Raw genomic sequence first — 18,930 nt, forward strand, 5'->3', positions numbered from 1 at the left:
TATCTTCTCCTTTACTTAGCCTATAAAAGTAGTTAAAAATTGCATTTCTTTTAGCAATTCAGTTTAGTAAGGAAGAGACATAAACTAGTGACAATGAATTGAACAAAGTTTACATTAATTACATTTCAGCCTATTAAACAGAGATATAGTAGCTTAAAAAATACTCTGGGAGAGGTACCAGGTACAAACATTATCTACCAGGAAATACAAATTAGCATAAAGGAGTTAGGCATTTCCTTAGAATGACCTCGTCTCAGAACTGATGTGGTCGTCATAAGACATAATATCTTAGGCAGTTAAAGTATTTTTAGAATTTCATCTATTTTATCTGTGGCCTGCTTTTACATGTTAAACCAATGTCTTGGGCTTTTTAATTACCATATAAATACAAGAAATAAGAAAAGAAAAAAGAATAAGGTTCAATTTAATCTTGCTTATTTTGTCTATGATTATTAAGTTAAAAATCAAGTTTAAAATAATTAGTCTAATTTTAAAAGTTACATAGCATAAAATGCATGCATAGAGGCAATAGATAAATGCATGCAAAAAATGTTAAGATAGCTAAATCTGAGTGATTTTGAAATTTTCTTTCTTGTGAATTCCTGTAATTCCAAATTCCCAAAATGAACATATATATTGCTTTTGTAATGAGAAGAAGCACAATAAATATCATATGTGTGTGTGTTTGGACTTTTATTTCATGCAACTCTGTTTCTTTTAGAATTGTTTCTGCTGTAAGGAATAGAAATGTCAAACTAGAAGTGGTATTTTTCCATCTCATGTTACAGGACATCCAGAGGTAGGCATGTGGAATTGGTTAACCCAGACCTTTGAATCAGCTTCTCTGCTTCCACTAGGCTTTTCTTTCATGACTAGAGGTTGGTTTTCACCATTCTAAGTCTCAGAGGCAGAAAGGATGGGTGACTCCTCATTACGGATCTCTCTTTCCCATAACCCTAGCACCTCCTCTTAAATTGGCCAGAATGGGACACGTGACCAACCCCAAACCAATCACTACAAAGAAAAAGGGGATTACCTTGAACACTTTAAGGACATGATTCATCTCGTGGGACAGGACTCAATTTTCCTGAACACTTAGCAATCTGATAACTGGAAAAAAAGGTAGGCTTTTTTTTCTTTTTTTGGGGGGTGGAGGACGTGCTGTGCGTATGGGTGTGTGAAAGAGAGAGTGTGTGTGTGTGTGTGTGTAAAAGGGTAATGCCTTTTGGGTCAGAAAACAGCAGTACCTGTCATAATCACCAATTATCTTTCAAAGCAAAATTGAGACTATATATACCACAACTTTAAATAGCACACTATTTAAATACAAAGCATAAAGACTAAATGCAGTTCCTGGAACACAGTAATTGCACAATAAATGTAGCCCTATGGGAAAATAACAGATTTTCATTGTTTTTCACAATTTAAATCCAAGCATATTAAATTCTAGTGATTGGAATCCTCACTTGGTGTATAGGGAGTAGGTTCTGAATAATTATTGACTTTCTTAGGAACTCTTGGGTCCTGTTTTTTTCTTCATTTGGTTGTTTGTTTTTATAATTAGTCTATTGGGCAATACATTTTCATAAGTTTTTAAAATTCTGGCCATTACTTCAGATTCAGAGAATAAGTCAAGTAAGTTAGTAAATAAATGGCAACTTGAGGTAGATTTCCTATAAAGCTCATGAAACTTAACTTCAAAGCTCCTCACTTATTCGTCTACTCCTGAGGCCCTGGAAAAGATGTTATCACACAGTCACGTGTTTTTATAAGATTAGCAAAAATAAGATATTTTAATCGCAATTGGCTAAGACTTTCTCTTTCCACTCTTACTTTCCCTCTGTAAAACTTCCCCTGAGATGAGGTGGTGTTGGAATGGCCATGGAAATCTTTGGGATCCAGGCAAGGAGAAGTTGAACTAAAGATATCTTTGGATTGAATCTAGCGGGATATTATGTGGTTCTTGGTCACTTTCATGTAATTAGTAACCATTAAAGTAAGCTTCTAGGCATAGTGCTAGGTAAAATGCCTATTTGTACTGACTTACCTGGCATAGTGACAGGAAAGTGTAGGGTCAGAGTCATTACATGAATGTGTCCAGACATATGTCACAAGAACTATGTGAGTTGTGAAGGGGAAACAAGGTACAAACTGTACTGAAGCTGATCAATGGAAAATTCTTCTGGTCCTGACACTTTTTCAGGATGGGTTGAAGCTTACCCCACCAGGACTGAAGGGGCGTCAGAAGTCACTAAGGCCTTTTTAAAGGAAATTATTCCTAGGTTTGGACTTCCATCAACTCTCCAAAGTGATAATGGAGCAGACTTTGTTGCCAAAATCATCCAAGAAATATCGAGAATTTTAGAAATTAACTGGAAACTTCATTCATCATGGAGACCCTAGTCTTTGGGGAAAACTAAACAAATTAATAAAACTTTAAAGAAGACTTTTCAGAATCTGTCAAGAGACCAATTTAACTTAGGACAAAGTATTATCCCTTGCCCTGTTGTTGCCCTTACTTCGGTGGCCCGCAGAAGTAAGCTGGCACTTAGCCTCTAAAATTTTATATGGGAGACCATTCCTAAGAGCTTCCAGATCTTACCTAATGATTGTCTGCTTCCAGAGATGGAGGCTTGTTCAGCTGTAAAACAGCTTGGTAATATGCTAATAAGTATTTCTGAGTTTGCTCCCAAGAGACTCCAGTTTCCAATGGATTTGCCCCTCTATTCCTTAAAGCCAGGAGATAAGGTGTTATTGAAAATCTGGAGAAACCAGCATCCTGAAGATCAATTACAGCTACAATGGATCGGCCCATTTGAGGTGCTCCTGACAACTCACTCATCAGTTAAATTTGCAGGAGTTAAGCTGCAGATTCATCACACTCAGTTAAAGGAGAAACCCCTACCAGAAACCCCACACCTCCAGGATTCAGCACCTTCCAAGGGACTAGAGGAGCAGTGGGCTTGTGAGCCCTTAGAAGACCTAAAGTTGCTCTTTCACAAAAAGAGATAAGTAACACGAAGTTATATACCTTTTGTATCTTGGGGATCTTTGTTTGCCTGGTAAGACAACTCTTTAGTTAGAATTTCTTAAACTATCGCCTCTTCCACTAACCTGTCCCACCACTGGGTTTGTCATCCTAAAACCTTGTTCAACACAGGACCATTCTGACCCTATAGTAGTCCCTGTATACAATTTCACTAATGCACCCTCCTGTACATTGAACTTATGGAAGCCTGTTTCTTGGATCACCTACAGGGTACAATTAATAACTCCATACTCAGAGGTCCTGTGTTTCTCACCCAGCCTGGTATCATACATTATGTACAAGTGGACAGCAAGAACCCACTATCTTATAAACGCACTTCCTATTGGCCATACAGTCTCCCTAAACTGACCACTTATTGTGGTCAATTATTACAGTCTTTTCAGCACTGCCCTCTTTAGATTATCTTATTAACAAATGCTTTAACCCCTCAGATAAGGACCATGGGACCCCTACCTGTACCGTGGTATGCCAGCAAAAATGTATCCTCAAGGCTTGGGGAAACTATTAATATCAATAGCAACCTGTCAGCTCCTGGAGGGACAGGATCAACTCCTTTATATAGATTCTTGTTTAAAAAATGAAAACAGGAGCAGATACTGTTTGTGCCTCCCCCAAACCCCCGTTGAATGTATTTTTGTCTGTGGAGGCAAGGAAGGAACTGCTTGGGCTTATGATTGCTGAAACAGCTGGGCAATGGGGGGATTTGTTTATTAGGACCCCTCACCACTCCCTTCTCAATGTGCAGCAGGTCTGAAGTTGATCACTGTACCAGTTCCATGAAATTGTTCTCATGAATAACTAGGGGAATTTTATATAGAGACTCCATCTGGGGAAACCCCAAAACAATATCTTCCAGGGCAAATCCCAGATGGAGAAGACTACTTCTTTGGGTACACCCTACTGCCCTAGTGGGGAATGGCAGCTCATCAATGCATGTTCCATAACCTATCCATAACCTTGAGAATTATCACTAATGAAACTGAAATAGCAATAGCTGCTCAACAAAAATCTTTAAACTCTTTAGCTCGAGTAGCTCTTGAAAATCACATTGCTCTTAATTATATTTTAGCATAACAAGGGGGTGTTTGTGTTACAGCTAATGCTTCATGTTGCACTCACATAAATGCCTATGCAGAAGAGGAAATACATATTGATAAGATTACACAACAAGCTTCGTGGTTGCAACAGGTTAAAAGAGATGATCTAGGAATGGGAGATTGGTTCTGAAGACTATTCTCTTTGATTCCTGAGGGTATTCATTCTATTCTTTCTGGGATCTTGAAATTTAGCCTTTCCATTTGAGTACTTATTTTCTTGATTTACTTCATCATAAACATACTAATTAAATGTGGACTAAAATGTTGTTTCAATATAACAGACAAAAACACTCAAGTAACAGTATTAGAGATGTTCAATCATTCACCTATGACTCATGAGTGCTTTCACCGGCAGGTTCAACATTTTCATTCCTCATACCCCAACCATGACCTATTTCAGCAGCTAGATGGTTTGATGCCCCGACTCCCCAAGACTGAGAGATGAACAAACATAAGGGGTAAATTGTAACTGGCCTCATAAGCAAGAAAACTTTTTTATTGTTTCTTTTTTTCTAGTTCTCTTATGTTTCAAATTCCCAGGCTAGTAAGATTTGCTGATCAGAACTTTGTCACTTTCTGTTGCACTGATGCATTCCCTTTTGAGTTTCTTTCCCAGAAAGGGCAGAGCCTCCTTGTAGCCATGAAATAACTACAAAGCCTTACACCCCTGTTTGTCCAGAGAAGACAAGACAAACGACACCCCACCAGAGATTGTGCCCAAGGACCCACTGAGCAGCCTCCTCCTCACATCCTGCCTGCACACAAGGCTGAAAGAATGACAACTATTAACCCCTAGCTCATTATACTACTAAAATACTCACCCTGAGAAGGACATATCCACCGTTTTTTGATCATGGTATGTGTGTACTAGCATGATCTCTCACTGTACTTGTGTGCCCTGTACTCTGCCCGAAACATGTAATGATGCTCACTCGTCTTACGTATTATTCATTTCACCTCCGGAAAAAATCCTAAACCTATTTGCTGGAGAGGAATATTTGAGGCAGTCCATTCCTCCCACCTCCTGGTTGACATGTCCTCTGCAATAAATCCTTTCTTCCCTGACAGTCCTTGTTGTCTCAGTAATTGGCTTTCTGTGAGGCGAGCAACATAGAGAACCCCCCTTGAGTGTGCATTAACACAAAGCCAAGTGATAAGAGCATTCTGAGAGAGGAGGACTCCTTCAACACCTTCTTCAAGGAGACTAGTGTAGTCAAGCATGACTCCATGGGAATGTTTGTAGACCTAGCACCAACAGTCAGTGATGAAGTTTTCTCTAGGATGCCATCACTGGCAAAAAGGGTGCTACAAATAACAGTGATACCTCTGGTCACTACACCACTGAAAAGGAAATCGTTGACCAAGCACTGGACAGGATTCAGGAGCTAGCTGATCTAAGTACATGTCATCAGGTGTTCTGGAATGTCTGCTGGTTGGTGGTAAAACCAGTTTTTATTTTGCTTTCCTATTGATATAATCTCTATCTGTTGATTATAGGAAGAGCATTCTCCATTTACCCAGCTTCTTTGCTTTGCTTAGCATAAGCTGAGGTCTTCAACTCCATCTACTCTGGAGCACTATGATCGTGTCTTTATATCAGATAACAGGGCTACCTATAATATTTGTGCAGAAACCTTGATATTGAGCACCCAATATACAACAACCTCAACTACATCATCAACCAGATTGTATGCTCCATCACTAAATATGTTATTCCATTTTCTTAAGGCATAAAGCTTCACTGTCAAAAAGTTGTGATAATCTAATTTCCTTTCTCATTAAAAACTATTAAATCTGATTTCCTGTTAGACTGTATGTTTGAAATAATTTGCACCACATTTTATCAAGTCTAACATGCCCTCAATTTTAAGATGCACCATTTTTTGTGAATTTATTTAAAAAATAAATTCTATTTTCAGGGATAAGTGTGAAGAAATGGGGATGTTAAAGTTTATGGGAGCCCATTGTTTTGGACTTGCCTTCTATACCAAGCCCCATTAGACCAGACCAAACCAGAAGGAGTCATTTGGCTAAGTGCCATGTAAGAAAACTAAACTTTGCAAGGGGACAGTTTTCCTAATAAATAGGAGATTCCAGTCAGCCTGAGTCAATGTAATAAGGAAGTAAAAGCCAATTAGATCCTTAAACTAATTTTTGTTGTAATTTTATCTTTTGATATGGATCTTATATAAAATATAGTACATTCATTTTCTTTCTTTCTTTCTTTATTTTTTTGAGACAGAGTCTCACTTTGTTGCCCAGGCTAGAGTGAGTGCCGTGGCGTCAGCCCAGCTCACAGCAACCTCAAACTCCTGGGCTCAAACAATCCTACTGCCTCAGCCTCCCGAGTAGCTGGGACTACAGGCATGCACCACGATGCCTGGCTAATTTTTTCTATATATATTTTTAGCTGTCCAAATCATTTCTTTCTATTTTTTAGTAGAGATGGGGTCTCGCTCTTGCTCAGGCTGGTCTCGAACTCCTGACCTCGAGTGATCCTCCTGCCTTGGCCTCCCAGAGTGCTGGGATTACAGGCGTGAGCCACCACGCCCAGCCAGTACATTCATTTTCTATTGCTGCATAACAAATTACCACAAATTTAGTGACTTAAAACAACACAAATTTATTAGCTCACAGTTCTGTAAGTCACAACTTAAGGCACAGCATAACTGAGTTCTCTGCCCAGGGTTTCACAAAGATAAAATCAAGGTATCAGCTGATTGTGTTCTAATTTGGAGCTTTGGAGTCCTCTTCCAAGGTCATACAGGTGGTTGACAAATTTATTTCTTGTAACTGTAAGCCAAAGTCCCCACTTCCTTGCTGGCTGTTAGCTGGAGGTCACTCTAGGCTCCTAGAAGCCATTCCCCTTCCTTGCTACATGGTCCCTTCCCTCTTCAAAGTTAGTAATGGAGAATCCCTCTCACATTGAATCCCCCTCACACTTTGAATCTTTCTCCAGGAAAAGCTCAGTCTCCTTTAAAGGGAGAGAGGCTATATACAAACAAATAAGTATATGCCAGGAGGTGATAAATGCTAAAAAGAATATTTTAAAAGGTTATACTTGCTTTTCCCTCTGTCTAGGATTCTCTTCCACTATATCTTCACACAGCTTTCATCAGTTAGGTTTTCGCTCACACATCACTTCCTCAAAAAGGCCATCTTTGGCTATTCTGACTAAAATTGTCTCCCTCCTTCTCCCCACCCACCCAAGTCTCTTTCTATCTCCTTATCCTCTTTTATTTTCATCATACTTACCAACTTTCTGAAATTATTTTTTCATTTACTTTCTATTTTTGGCTTTCCACAATGAGATTGATCAAATCGAGAATCATTGTATCTCTATTGCCAATCATTGTCTAGGCATTAGACCCTAATGTTTAATAGACATTCAACAAATATTTAGGAAGCAAAGAAATAAGGAAAGGAAATTAGAGGGAGAGAAACAAATTGATGGTATTGGAGGAGGGGCATCTAGCTGAAGATATTTATATCTAAACTTAGGGATAGAGCAGAACTGTGAAAGAATAGGACATAAATCAAGTTTATTTTAATGATTATGTAGAAAAGGTCCACAACAGGATTGTGAAACCTAGATGATGTCATAGGTGAACATGAGGCTTCCAGGTATTTGGAGATATGCAATTTCGAAGACAATGTATAACACAAGGGAAAATGCAGTTTTGCCTAGACCACGAGAGAGGAAGAAATTCTAATTAAGTAAAAATATCATACATTACAGAAAATTATGTAATACCCAAAGTCAAGGTAAATACCAATTTTTAAAATCCTGTGGACTTTTCTTCAAATACCCACTCTTATTTAGAAGGAAAGTCAAAACCTATTGTTATTGTGTCCAAGTAGGTGTGGTTTTCTAAGAAAGATGACTGACATAGGAGTTAATGGAAAGAGAATTAGATGGGATGTCCTTAGACTTGTGTTCTGGTAAACTGACCGTGACTGGCTCTAAGATCTTGACGAAGTCACTCTTACACTGACAGGAAGTTCCTTTCTCTCACTCATAAAATGAAGGGACCAAACTGGATGACCCAACGTCATTTATAGCTCTAAAAATTATATGATTCTATTAAATTTGAGACAGTTCCTCACATATAGTAGACACCCAAAGTTATTCGTTAAGTGTATAACGTCTTTAAATAGAACACCAGACTGGAAATCTGGAGCCAGAAATAGAAAACCAGCCTTCGGTTTTCTATATATAAAACAAAGGAGTTTCCTCTTCTTGCTATAAGACTCTTAAGGGTTTGCAACACAATCTCATTATTTCGCGGATCACTAGAGTCCTGTATGCTTGTTTGTAGAGCCAGCACTGACGCAAAACTTCGGAGTTTTGGCTCCACATACATCTGCCCAATCGCAATCGCAGTAGCCACGCCCACTTCAGCCACCTGCACCACAGCCAGCCCCGCGCCACACCCAAACCGGAAGCCAGGACGCCCCTAGGGTTGACGGGAAGGCACTGCCGGGCTCCTCGCTTCCCTAGGCCCGCCCCCTCTGGTGACGTCACCCCTCGCCCCTTGACCTCTCGCGATCCCGCCCCCTTCCCTGTCTCTCCGTCGCCGGCGGCGGTGTCTGAGGCGGCAATGGAGAGATCCCAGCCGGTCGCCGCCCGTCAGGGGGAAGAGGCGTCCTGCTCTTCCTGGGGGACTGGCAGGTGAGAGGACGATAAGGGCGAGAAGAAGCGAGGGGTCGCGGTTGGGACCTGGGCTGCAGCTTTCTGCTTCTCCCCTCGGGCGGGCTGGGAGCGCGCGAGAGGCCCTGGTTGGCGAGGGGGGCGCGCGGGGTGGGTGTGGCGGTGTGGGCTCCGGCCTCTGCTTTCCTGAGGAGAAAGTCCGCTTCCCGCTCCTTTCAGCGCTTTTTCAGTTCCGGCTGGGGTCTGGCATCCTCCTTCCTCCGGGTCCCCGGAGAGGGGCTCGGGGGCTCCAGCCGAGAGATTGTTCTGGCCCCGGTCGCTTGTTGTGAGCTTCCCTGCCCGGTGCCAAGCTCCTTTCCTCTTCTTTCGGTAAAATGAAAGCTGTGAGCGCCACTGCTCACTATCCTTCAATGAGATCCTCCTTTGAAAACTGTTACCAGAGGCAACTTGGTAAAGAATGAATCAATGGCAGTCTGTGGGGGTGGGGGTGGGGAAAGCCAGGAAAACAGGCACAAGTTATCCATTCTTATTTCCAAGTTGGAACTGAGGTTCTCCTTTACTTCTTTACCGCCCCTGCAAAATTAGGGGGAAATGTTTGTGCTAGGCCCTTACCAATTTCTTGGTTAGTAATTTCTCTTTCAGTCATCTCATAATAAAATAAGTCGTTATGTCTTGCCCACTATCAGAATATACTATGCCAAAGATGGACGTGAAGGTTGTATTATTTTCAGCTAATGAGAGAGACTGCCCATAAACCTGTAGCTTTTTCGCCAGTTTGAGACAGAAGCGTTTCTTTTAGTACCATGATACTGTCCGCCATTCCCAACACTGCCACATTTACCTGGGGGCTACTATGTCATACATACACAACACACCCCTTATTTGAAGCGTTTTTGATTGCCTTATAGATCTTATTATTTTTAAATATTCTTGCAATATTCCAGTGAGGCAGAACTTTCTGAAAAGGTAGCAGCTATCTTCTGGTTTGCTTTCATAATTGCAGTCAGGAGTTTTTGTAATAGTTATCCATTTAACTGCTAGAAGTTGATATCATTTGATGATGCCCGTTAATGTTTGGTAAAATAAATGGCAACATTTTAATTACCCATATTTACAAATCCTGTGGCTTATTTATCAATGCCAAGCCTAGAAAATGGGATTCCAAACCTGAATTTCATGTTGTGACATTGTTTTTCAAATCCTGTGATTGACAATTAGAGCTTCTCAGAACCTGGAATTGCTTGCACTTTTGCCAAGATAATATTGATCTCAGTTCTCACAGTGGCTCAGGCCCAAATGCCCCAGGCTGGTTCCTTCTGCCTGGGAACTATCTCTGCTTCTCAAGTGTTTCCTACAATATCATTTTTTTGTATGCCATGCTGTGAAAAAATTGGGACACGCTACTGTAAATAATACATTAGTATAGTAAGTATACTTTGTCACACTAGTATGTTTAGCTTAGTTTTTTTATTCCTAAAAAATAACATGTTTTAATTGCTTCGTTTATGAGAGGCAATAGGCAGTATAATGTGGTAGTCAAGAGCTAGACTGTTTGGGTTCAGATCCTGGCTGTGCCATTTACCTGTTTCTGTGACCTTAGGCAAGTTATTTAAGTTGAACTCTCCCAGCCTCAGTTTTTTTCCTGTATCCATTAGAGATGGCAGTAGTGCCTATCTCATAAGGTTGTAGCAGTTAACTGAGTTAGTACATCTGAAGCACTTAAAACAATGTATGGTGCAGGGTTAGCTGTTATTAATAAATGCCAGGTAATGTTTTAGGTATTTGGAATGCAATAGTGAGTTTTTAACAGACCATACATTCTACTGGGAGGTGTAGGGGCAGACAATAAGCAGTTAATAAGTGATTTGAAGAAAGTACAGCAGGTTAACCTAAGCAAAGGGGAGTCATTTTGTTGATAGAATGACCGGGAATGATCTGTGTAATATTTGTAAGGCAGTATTTTAATAGAGGCTTAAGAAGTCAGCTATTCTGAGATCTGAAGGAATAACATTCCAAGCAGAGGGAATACTGTAAAAACTCTGAAGTGAGAGCAAGCTTGGCTTCTTGAGGAACAGCAGGCAGGCCAGTGTGGCTTGTAGACAGTAATCAAGAAGGGAGAGTGGTAGGAGTTGAAATTGGAGAGGTAATTGGGAGACAGAACAAATAGGCATGGTACGACGTTTGAATTTTGTTTTAAAAGTAAAAGAAATCCATTGGAGGGTAATTCTAAGTCAAGGAATAATTTCTGACTACATTTTAAGGTGTTCAGGCTGTTATATAGAGAATACACTAAAGGGGAAGGGCAGTAGTGGAAATAAGGGTACTAGTTAGGAGGTGTTTGAAGTAATTCAGGTGAAATGTGATGGTTTGAGATTGTACTGATTGAAGTAATGAGAAGTGATCAGATTTGCTATCTCTTTTGAAGGTAGAGTTAACAGAACTCACAGGTGGAGAAAGCAAAGGAATGATTTAAATAAGAAGATACCTAGATTTCAAGCCCAGCTGGGAAAATGGTAGTACCAAAAACTGTTTGGGAAAGACTGGGGAAGATAAGATTAAGCAGCAGTAGTTTGTGGTAACATTTAGACATCAGAATAGAGTTTTTTTTTTTTTGGCAGGTGTTTAAAATCTGGAGGTCAGAGATCAAATATGAAGAAATAAGATTAGATATCAGTATACAGTGACTTCTGTGGGACTGAAGGAGTTTATTTAGGGAGACTGTGTATATAGAGAAATTTTGTTCATGAAACAAAATTGCTAAAATATGGATCCATCAGAATATATGTGGCAATGATAAAACACCTGAGAATAAAACCTTGGGCTCTCTAATCTTATAGTACACACAGGGCATAGCAAGCAATCAGAATTTAATTTCAAAACATTTTAAAAATCAGAAGTGGTACATAATAAAATATATATTTGGTTTGTAAAAACTTTTAGTAACTCATAAATCTGATCCCATGTATAATCAAATGTTATATTATAAAATGTGAATATTTAATAACCATATTTGATCTTATAAGTTTTTTTTGTTTTCCAGTGCAAATCAAAATCTGCCCATCATGTCAACAGAATCTGTGGAGATTGATGATGCATTATACAGGTAAGAACTTCATGGAAACAGAAACTTATTTTCCCCATTCATTGTTCTCAAATAATCAAGTAGTCTATTTGAAGAAACCATTAAGCTTATGCAGAGTTTTTATATATATATATATATATATCTCCTGAGAGTTCCTCTCAAGTCAAAATTAGGGTTTCAGTAATTGGGTTTTTTTGTTTTTTTTTTTTTCCACTGTAATCTGAAAGCTCTAATATTTAAATCTCAATTGCTTTAGGTTTAGGTGATTAGACTAATTGAGAAGGATTATACTGTCCTATGAAATATACATCTTGTTTTTGGACAATAACACATATTTATGTTCTTGACAGTGCAGGAGTCTCATAAAAAAATTCAATTTCACCTTACTCATACAGTAGCATCTAGAGAATATGATTACTTCAGTATAATCTCATTAAAACATTGCTTGTTTATAATTTGTAAACAGTGGAGAAGTATTATGTGATTGAAGAGTTGTGATTTGAATGGAATTTGGTGGGACTTTTTTTTACCAACACTTTTTCATGAAATCAGAATACTTTTTTCAATAATTAAAGAAAAGTTAAAAACACATACATTGCTATCACACCTAAGAAATCTTTTTTAATAGTTGGGGTTTGTATGGAAGCCAGCAGAGTCTCAGTTTAAAAGTTATTAGATTTCCTCTCAATATAACCATGAAAAATACATTTTAGGTCAGTCGAATTTGGAAGGATAGGCTTATTATGTATTTTTAATTCCTCTTTATATTTTTTTAATGTGGAGTGCAGAGTTAATTATGAGTACTTTATTAGGAGTTGATGCATGCTACCTGATATGTTGATTTCAAATTCTGTTTTGTGCTTTGCACTTGGAAAAAGAGAGAGAAAGCTAACATTTAATCTTGCTTATGTGAAAATAATTTTGCAGGTAGTCTCCTGATTATAAAATATACTTCAGAAGTCACCTTTAGTTGGGATTCTTAATCTGTAATTACATTCTTAGTGTCCTCTTGGTCATGTTCTTGGGATAACAAATGGCAACTTGCTGGAATAGTATGGGCTAATTTCATTGATTGTATAGTTACAATTCTTGGGAAACTTTTTTTATATCCCTCTAACCCTGTAATGCTGATTAATATAATTTTGAGTAGACCACTGACTAAATTTTTCATTTACAATGCTAAGTAAGTAGACCGTAGTTTGCATGACTGAAAGTTATAGAATATAGCAGTTTAGCTGATATTATTAAGAGGTAAGCTATTTTCTTTTACCTGACAGAATATCTTTTAGTGTAGTTGTTTGCACTTTGGATGTATGACTTGTTGCAAACATGTTGTAGTTGTTTACCAACATCTTTATACTTATTTATATTTTGATATGTTTCTTAAAAATTTGTCATAGTGAGTGCAAGAATCAAGAAAAAATAATAAATGATAAAGCCAGAAATTTGTGTGGGTACTATTAGTGAATGCTGAAACAGTTACTACTTTTAAGGTTTCTTATTGGAAATCCAAAGAAATGTGTATATTACAAAGGCCAAAGTGTGAGCTTTTGAACACAAAAATTAGCTTTTATGTTCTTAGATTTTAAAAATTATTCTAATTAACTTATAGATTTTTTTTCAGTGATTGTTATGGAGAAATTTTTTTTTTTTTTTTCGTGACTGAACCTGAAGATTTGGGAGATTTTTTTTTTTTTCTTTAATTTTAAATATATGTCTTCTGCTTAGCGGGGACTAATATTAGATTTAAGTCTTTGGGCAATGATTTATTTAAGGGACAAAGTGTGAAGTGAGAATCCTTAACCTCTTACCATCTTAGGGAGATAGATTCAGGAGTAAGCTGGATGAAGGTAGAGTAGTGTAAAGATAGATTCCACAAGTTCTCTTTTCTCTGCATTCTCTTTCACACAGCCACATTTCTGACTATTTTGTCTCATAAGGCAAATCCAAATGCTGTAACTTACAGAGTCCTTTCGAACATGGTTCCAGTCAGATGCAGTGTTGCATGCCTGTAGTCCCAGCTACTCAGGAGGCTGAGGGGGGCAGATCACTTGAGCCCTGGAGTTAAAGTTCAGCTTGGGCAACATAGCAAGACCTTGTCTCTTAAAAAAAAAAAAAGATGGTCCCCATTTATATTTTTAAAAGATTACTATCATAGTAGAGACACATAACATGAATTCCACCCTATTAACAAATTTTTAAGTGTATATTAAAGTACAGTTGACACTTAATACACGAATTAGGTGTATCAACCCCCATGCAGTCGAAAATCCACATATAACTTTGGACTCCCCCAAAACTTAACTACTAGTAGCCTACTATTGACCAGAAGCCTTACAAATAACATAGTTAATTAACACATATTTTTATTTTACATTTTTTACATACTGTATTCTTACAGTGAAGTAAGCTAGAGAAAAGAAAATATTAAGAAAATCTTGAGGAAGAGGAAATATACTTACTATTCATTAAGTAGAAGTGGATCATTGTAAAGGTCTTCGTCCTCTATCTTCACATTGAGAGGCAGGCACACTCTGTTTAACTTTGCGGAAATACATCATAATTTGTCTGACTTTTTTGCTTTTCAGTTTCTCTAAAAATTTCTTAATACGGTACCGGTCCTCCTTCCTCCATTTGCTTTAGCTTTAGTGTCCCTATCATAAAAGGGTCCATGTCCTACAAGAAGTCATAAGCAATCTGGTATAATCAGAACCCTTCTGCCAGTTTGTTTTCTGGCACTGCTTCTTTGCCTTCTTCATCATCTGGCACTAGTTTGGAAGCACTCGTCTATATCAAGTCAATATTAAGCCATCTTCTGTTAATTCCTCTGGTGTGGTGTCTGTTAGCTCTTGAATTTCTCTAAAATCCATTACTTGAAACCCTTCACCCCCCCACCTTTTTTGCCATATCCATAATTTCTTTCATGATTTCCTTGATTGACTCTGTCATAAATCCTGTGAAGTCATATACAACATCTGGACACAGTTTTCTCCAGCAGGAAGTTATTGTTTTGGGCTTGATGGCTTTCACAGCTTTTCCTGTAACAATGGCAGCATCTTCAGTGGTATAATCCTTCCAGCCTTTTGTGATGTTCTCTCTATTTGGGTTCTCTTCCATAGCACATAGACATTCCTAGATCTCTACATGTAATATAATCATCATAGCATCATCAAAACCTGCATTTATTCCAGTGGAATCCTAGAGGAAACACTTTTCTCTGGCTTCTGGAATATCAATCTTTTTGGATTTGCTTCTGCTCTACTGACTCTCCCATCTCAGATTTGACTCTTTTGTCTTTTTTTTTTTTAAGACTCTCCTCACTTTTCATGCACCATAAATGCCAGATTCCAACTTAAGGATTTTTTTCTTAGTTCATATCATCTGTTTTCATGATTTTGGCTATCTGTATGCTAGTGATACTTGAGTCTCTTCTTCAGCTTTCTCCTGACAAGCTTAAGACCTTCATTTTTCAATGCACGCAGGTACGTACTTTCAATGTAAAACAGGTAGATGTTCAGCAAATATCTACATCTTAGAGAGGCATTGTGGTACAGTGGAATTAACATGGTCTCCAGAGACAGAGCTGAAAGTTCATATTCCCAATCCTGGTATTTATATGAGCTTGTTGTTTAATCCTTCTGCTCCACAGGTTTCTCTCATGTATATAGGAATAATATCTTATATCTTAATAATATCATAGTCTTAAAGATTTATGTAAAAATAGCATGAAATAGTTTTTAGTATAAAGTAGCACTCAATACCATGGGATCTCTTTTTCTTCTCTCTCTTCCCATTCCCAAGCGTTAATTAAATGTTGCCATACCCACTTAGTTACCTGAGCTAGAAATTTTGGTGTCATTTTAGATTTTTCCTGATCTCATTCTCCAATTTCAGTTAGTTATTTTTAAAATTCTTCCAAACATCTATTAATTCCTACTCTTTAATTCTCTTCCCATTGCATTTGGCATCTCTCAATTAAACTATTATAATATTCTCTTTCAGATCTCTTTAGAGCTACCTTTGTGTTGAATCCATCTTCCACACTTTATCCAAATATTTTTAAAAATCACAGAGCACATGGCTTCTCAGTTTAAAATTTTTAAATGGTTTTTCTATCATCTGCATTGATGATACTAAACTGTTTAACGTGCATTTAAGCCCTCTTTTGGATACAGCATAACCTAGTGGCTGAGAGTATAAGCTTTAACGTTAGATCTGAATTTGAATCCTCCTTCACCGTTTATGAGTGTGTGATCTTAGATAGGCTACTTAACCTCTTAAGCCTAATCTCTTCATTCATCCATTCATTTTTAATACCTTCATTTAACAAGTATTTAATCAGAAAAATTCATACGAATTGCAAGTTAATTATGAAGAATAGTACTTAAGAGCTCAATAATTTTTAGCTATTATTTACCATGAGTCATGGCCATGTCTTTCTTTTTAGCCTCCATGCCACTCTTCACCACTTTACCCTCCAGCATCCTATTCTTTATCCTGTCAGACCTTGTGTATATATTGTCAGGGCCTGGTATTTGATTTTACCCTACTTAAAAGTTAAAAACTAGTCCGTTATTGTTTAGTGGATACTGACCAAAGATGTGAAACTCCTGGATGAGGGAAAAAGGACTTCATTATTCACGACACAGCAAGCAGCAGGGATATCAGCATGGTGTCAGTTCTCCTTGCTCTCAAGGTCTAGGGTTCACAATCCTCCCTGTCTAAATAGGGCAACTTCTGCTCAGCTCCACCTGTCTGTTGCCTTGAGGGAATGTGAATCATGGTGCCAAATCATATAATTTTTCAAAATATGTCATATACTTGGCAATTATTAGGCTACTAAGTATGGAATGTCTGATTTCCTTAAGTACTAAGTTTGATAGTTGGTATCTCTGAGATTTCACCTTGACACTTCTGGGATTTTTTTTTTTTATTGTGAAGGTACATCCTCATTCTTTTGAATGTACATATTGGTTTGTGATTTTTTTTTTTTTTTTTAAGAGCAATTTTTGTGAAACCATGAATAAGTCAGAAATTTGTATTATCTTTAATATGAGTTCTGTTGTGGAACCAATGCAGTGCAGACAGCTCGAAATACCAATGAAGTGTTTGGGAAGGATGTGGCTAATGAACGCACAGTACGTTAGTGGTTTGAGAAGTTGCATTCTGGTGATTTTCATATTGGAAATGAGCCATGTGGGTGACTTGAGACCAACGTGCATAATGATGAGCTGAAAGTTGGAGTGGAAGCGAATCCATCTTACCTACGTCTGAGTTAGTAGTAAGGTTTGACATTACTGTTGCACCAATATTGGACCATTTGAAACAAATGAGCAGGATAAAGAAGCTGGATAAATGGGTACTGCATGAATTAAACAAGGATCAGAAGAGAAATCATCTTGAAGTTGATTTGCTTTCTTTGCTGTCACAACATAAACGCGCAAACCCTTTCTACACCATATTGTTATGTGTGGTAAAAAATGGATTCTTTTTGGCAATCTCAAGCATTCAGCACAATGATTGGATAAAGATGAAGTGCTGAAACACAGTCCAAAACTGAATATTCTTCAAAAAAACCCAATGGTGTCTGTTTGGTGGTCCAGCGCTGGTAATATCCACTACAGCTTCATGAAACCTGGTCAGTCAATTACAGCGGATGTCTCCTGCAACCAATTGGACAAAATGATGAGGATGCTTGCGATTAAGCATCTGAGATTGGTCAGTAGAGACAGGCCAATCCTCTTGCAAGACCACACGTTGCAAAAAACAATGCTGCTCAAACTACAGAAGCTGGACTTGGAAACTCTATCATCCACTGTATTCACCAGACATTGCTTTGGCTGACTACTGTATCTTCCAGACTTAGGACCACTTCTTGCAAGGAAAAATATTCAATTCTCAACAAGCTATGAAAGACACCTTTCATGATTTCATCGCCACTTGTTCTGCAGGCTTCTTCGCTGCTGGCATAAGCAAGCTACCATTAACATGGCAAAACTGTGTTGATAGTTTAGGCACATACTTCGATTAATTGCACTGCTTCTTGTTTGAGATATAATAAATTAAACTTTTGATTCGAAATCAGACATTTCATATTTAATGATATAATAACTCAGAAATGTTTAAACATTCTGCAAATCATTCAAAACAATTTGGTGGGAAAGATCTAGTACTTAGCTATTAGTTTGTGAACAACTTTAAGGGATAGATAATTTTGTTGAAGTAATTTTTTATTTTTCATTATGTTTTACATATAGTCGACAGAGGTACGTTCTTGGAGACACAGCAATGCAGAAGATGGCCAAGTCCCATGTTTTCTTAAGTGGTATGGGTGGTCTTGGTTTGGAAATTGGTAAGCAATATTTGTATTCATAACTTTGTATGATGCTTTGAGCAATATAAGATAATTTAAAGTATTTAACTCTTTCCCCTTGTATTTCCTGTAATAGAAGTTCAATCCAAAACCTTGATGAGATTCAGTTTTGATTCTTTTGGCAACACTATTTCATGATACTGTTACATTCTTCCACAAAGAACCAATAATGACTCTGATTGCTTTTCTTTTTCTGATGTTAATAGCTATTAATGATCATTCTCTTTATCCATTAATTCATTATGTTAGTGTTCATAAAAACATGTCTAGAAGAATACACTAAAATTTTAGGAGTAGTTATCTCAGGGTGGTGTAATTATACAAATTTTTTATTTTTCCTTGTAATAAGGAACTTGAACTTCTTGCATAGTAAAAAAAAGTTAAAATTATCTAGTCAAATAAGTGACCGGGCTCCACGAAGACATATCTAGTATGCAATACCAATAGTAAGCTATTCTTTTTTCTTTTTCATTTATAGCAAAGAATCTTGTTCTTGCAGGAATTAAGGTGAGTAATATCTTTAGTAAGAAAAATTGTTGGTTATGAGCTTCCCCCCCATTTGTAGTGGTAATATTATTTACACTATTGTGTACATTATTACATTATTGTGTCTTCATTTAATAGCAGAATTGTTTTACTGTTCTGAGCTTATCATGAAAATTTTAAAAATATACAAAA

The 18,930-nt window shown here is 37.6% G+C and overlaps 1 protein-coding gene across 1 annotated transcript in view; it reads left to right on the forward strand.

Moving 5' to 3' along the window:
• The first annotated feature begins 8,747 nt into the window (after positions 1–8,747).
• UBA6 (ubiquitin like modifier activating enzyme 6) overlaps positions 8,748–18,930 on the forward strand; it is a 60,434-nt gene continuing 50,251 nt past the window's right edge. The window contains exons 1-4 of the mRNA XM_069456835.1: positions 8,748–8,818; positions 11,838–11,900; positions 18,137–18,231; positions 18,731–18,759. Coding sequence (XP_069312936.1) covers positions 8,748–8,818; positions 11,838–11,900; positions 18,137–18,231; positions 18,731–18,759 — 258 coding nt within the window. The remainder of the gene's footprint in view (positions 8,819–11,837; positions 11,901–18,136; positions 18,232–18,730; positions 18,760–18,930) is intronic.

This window comes from Eulemur rufifrons, chromosome 24 (genome assembly GCF_041146395.1).
Source record: "Eulemur rufifrons isolate Redbay chromosome 24, OSU_ERuf_1, whole genome shotgun sequence".
Taxonomy (NCBI): Eukaryota; Metazoa; Chordata; class Mammalia; order Primates; family Lemuridae; genus Eulemur; species Eulemur rufifrons.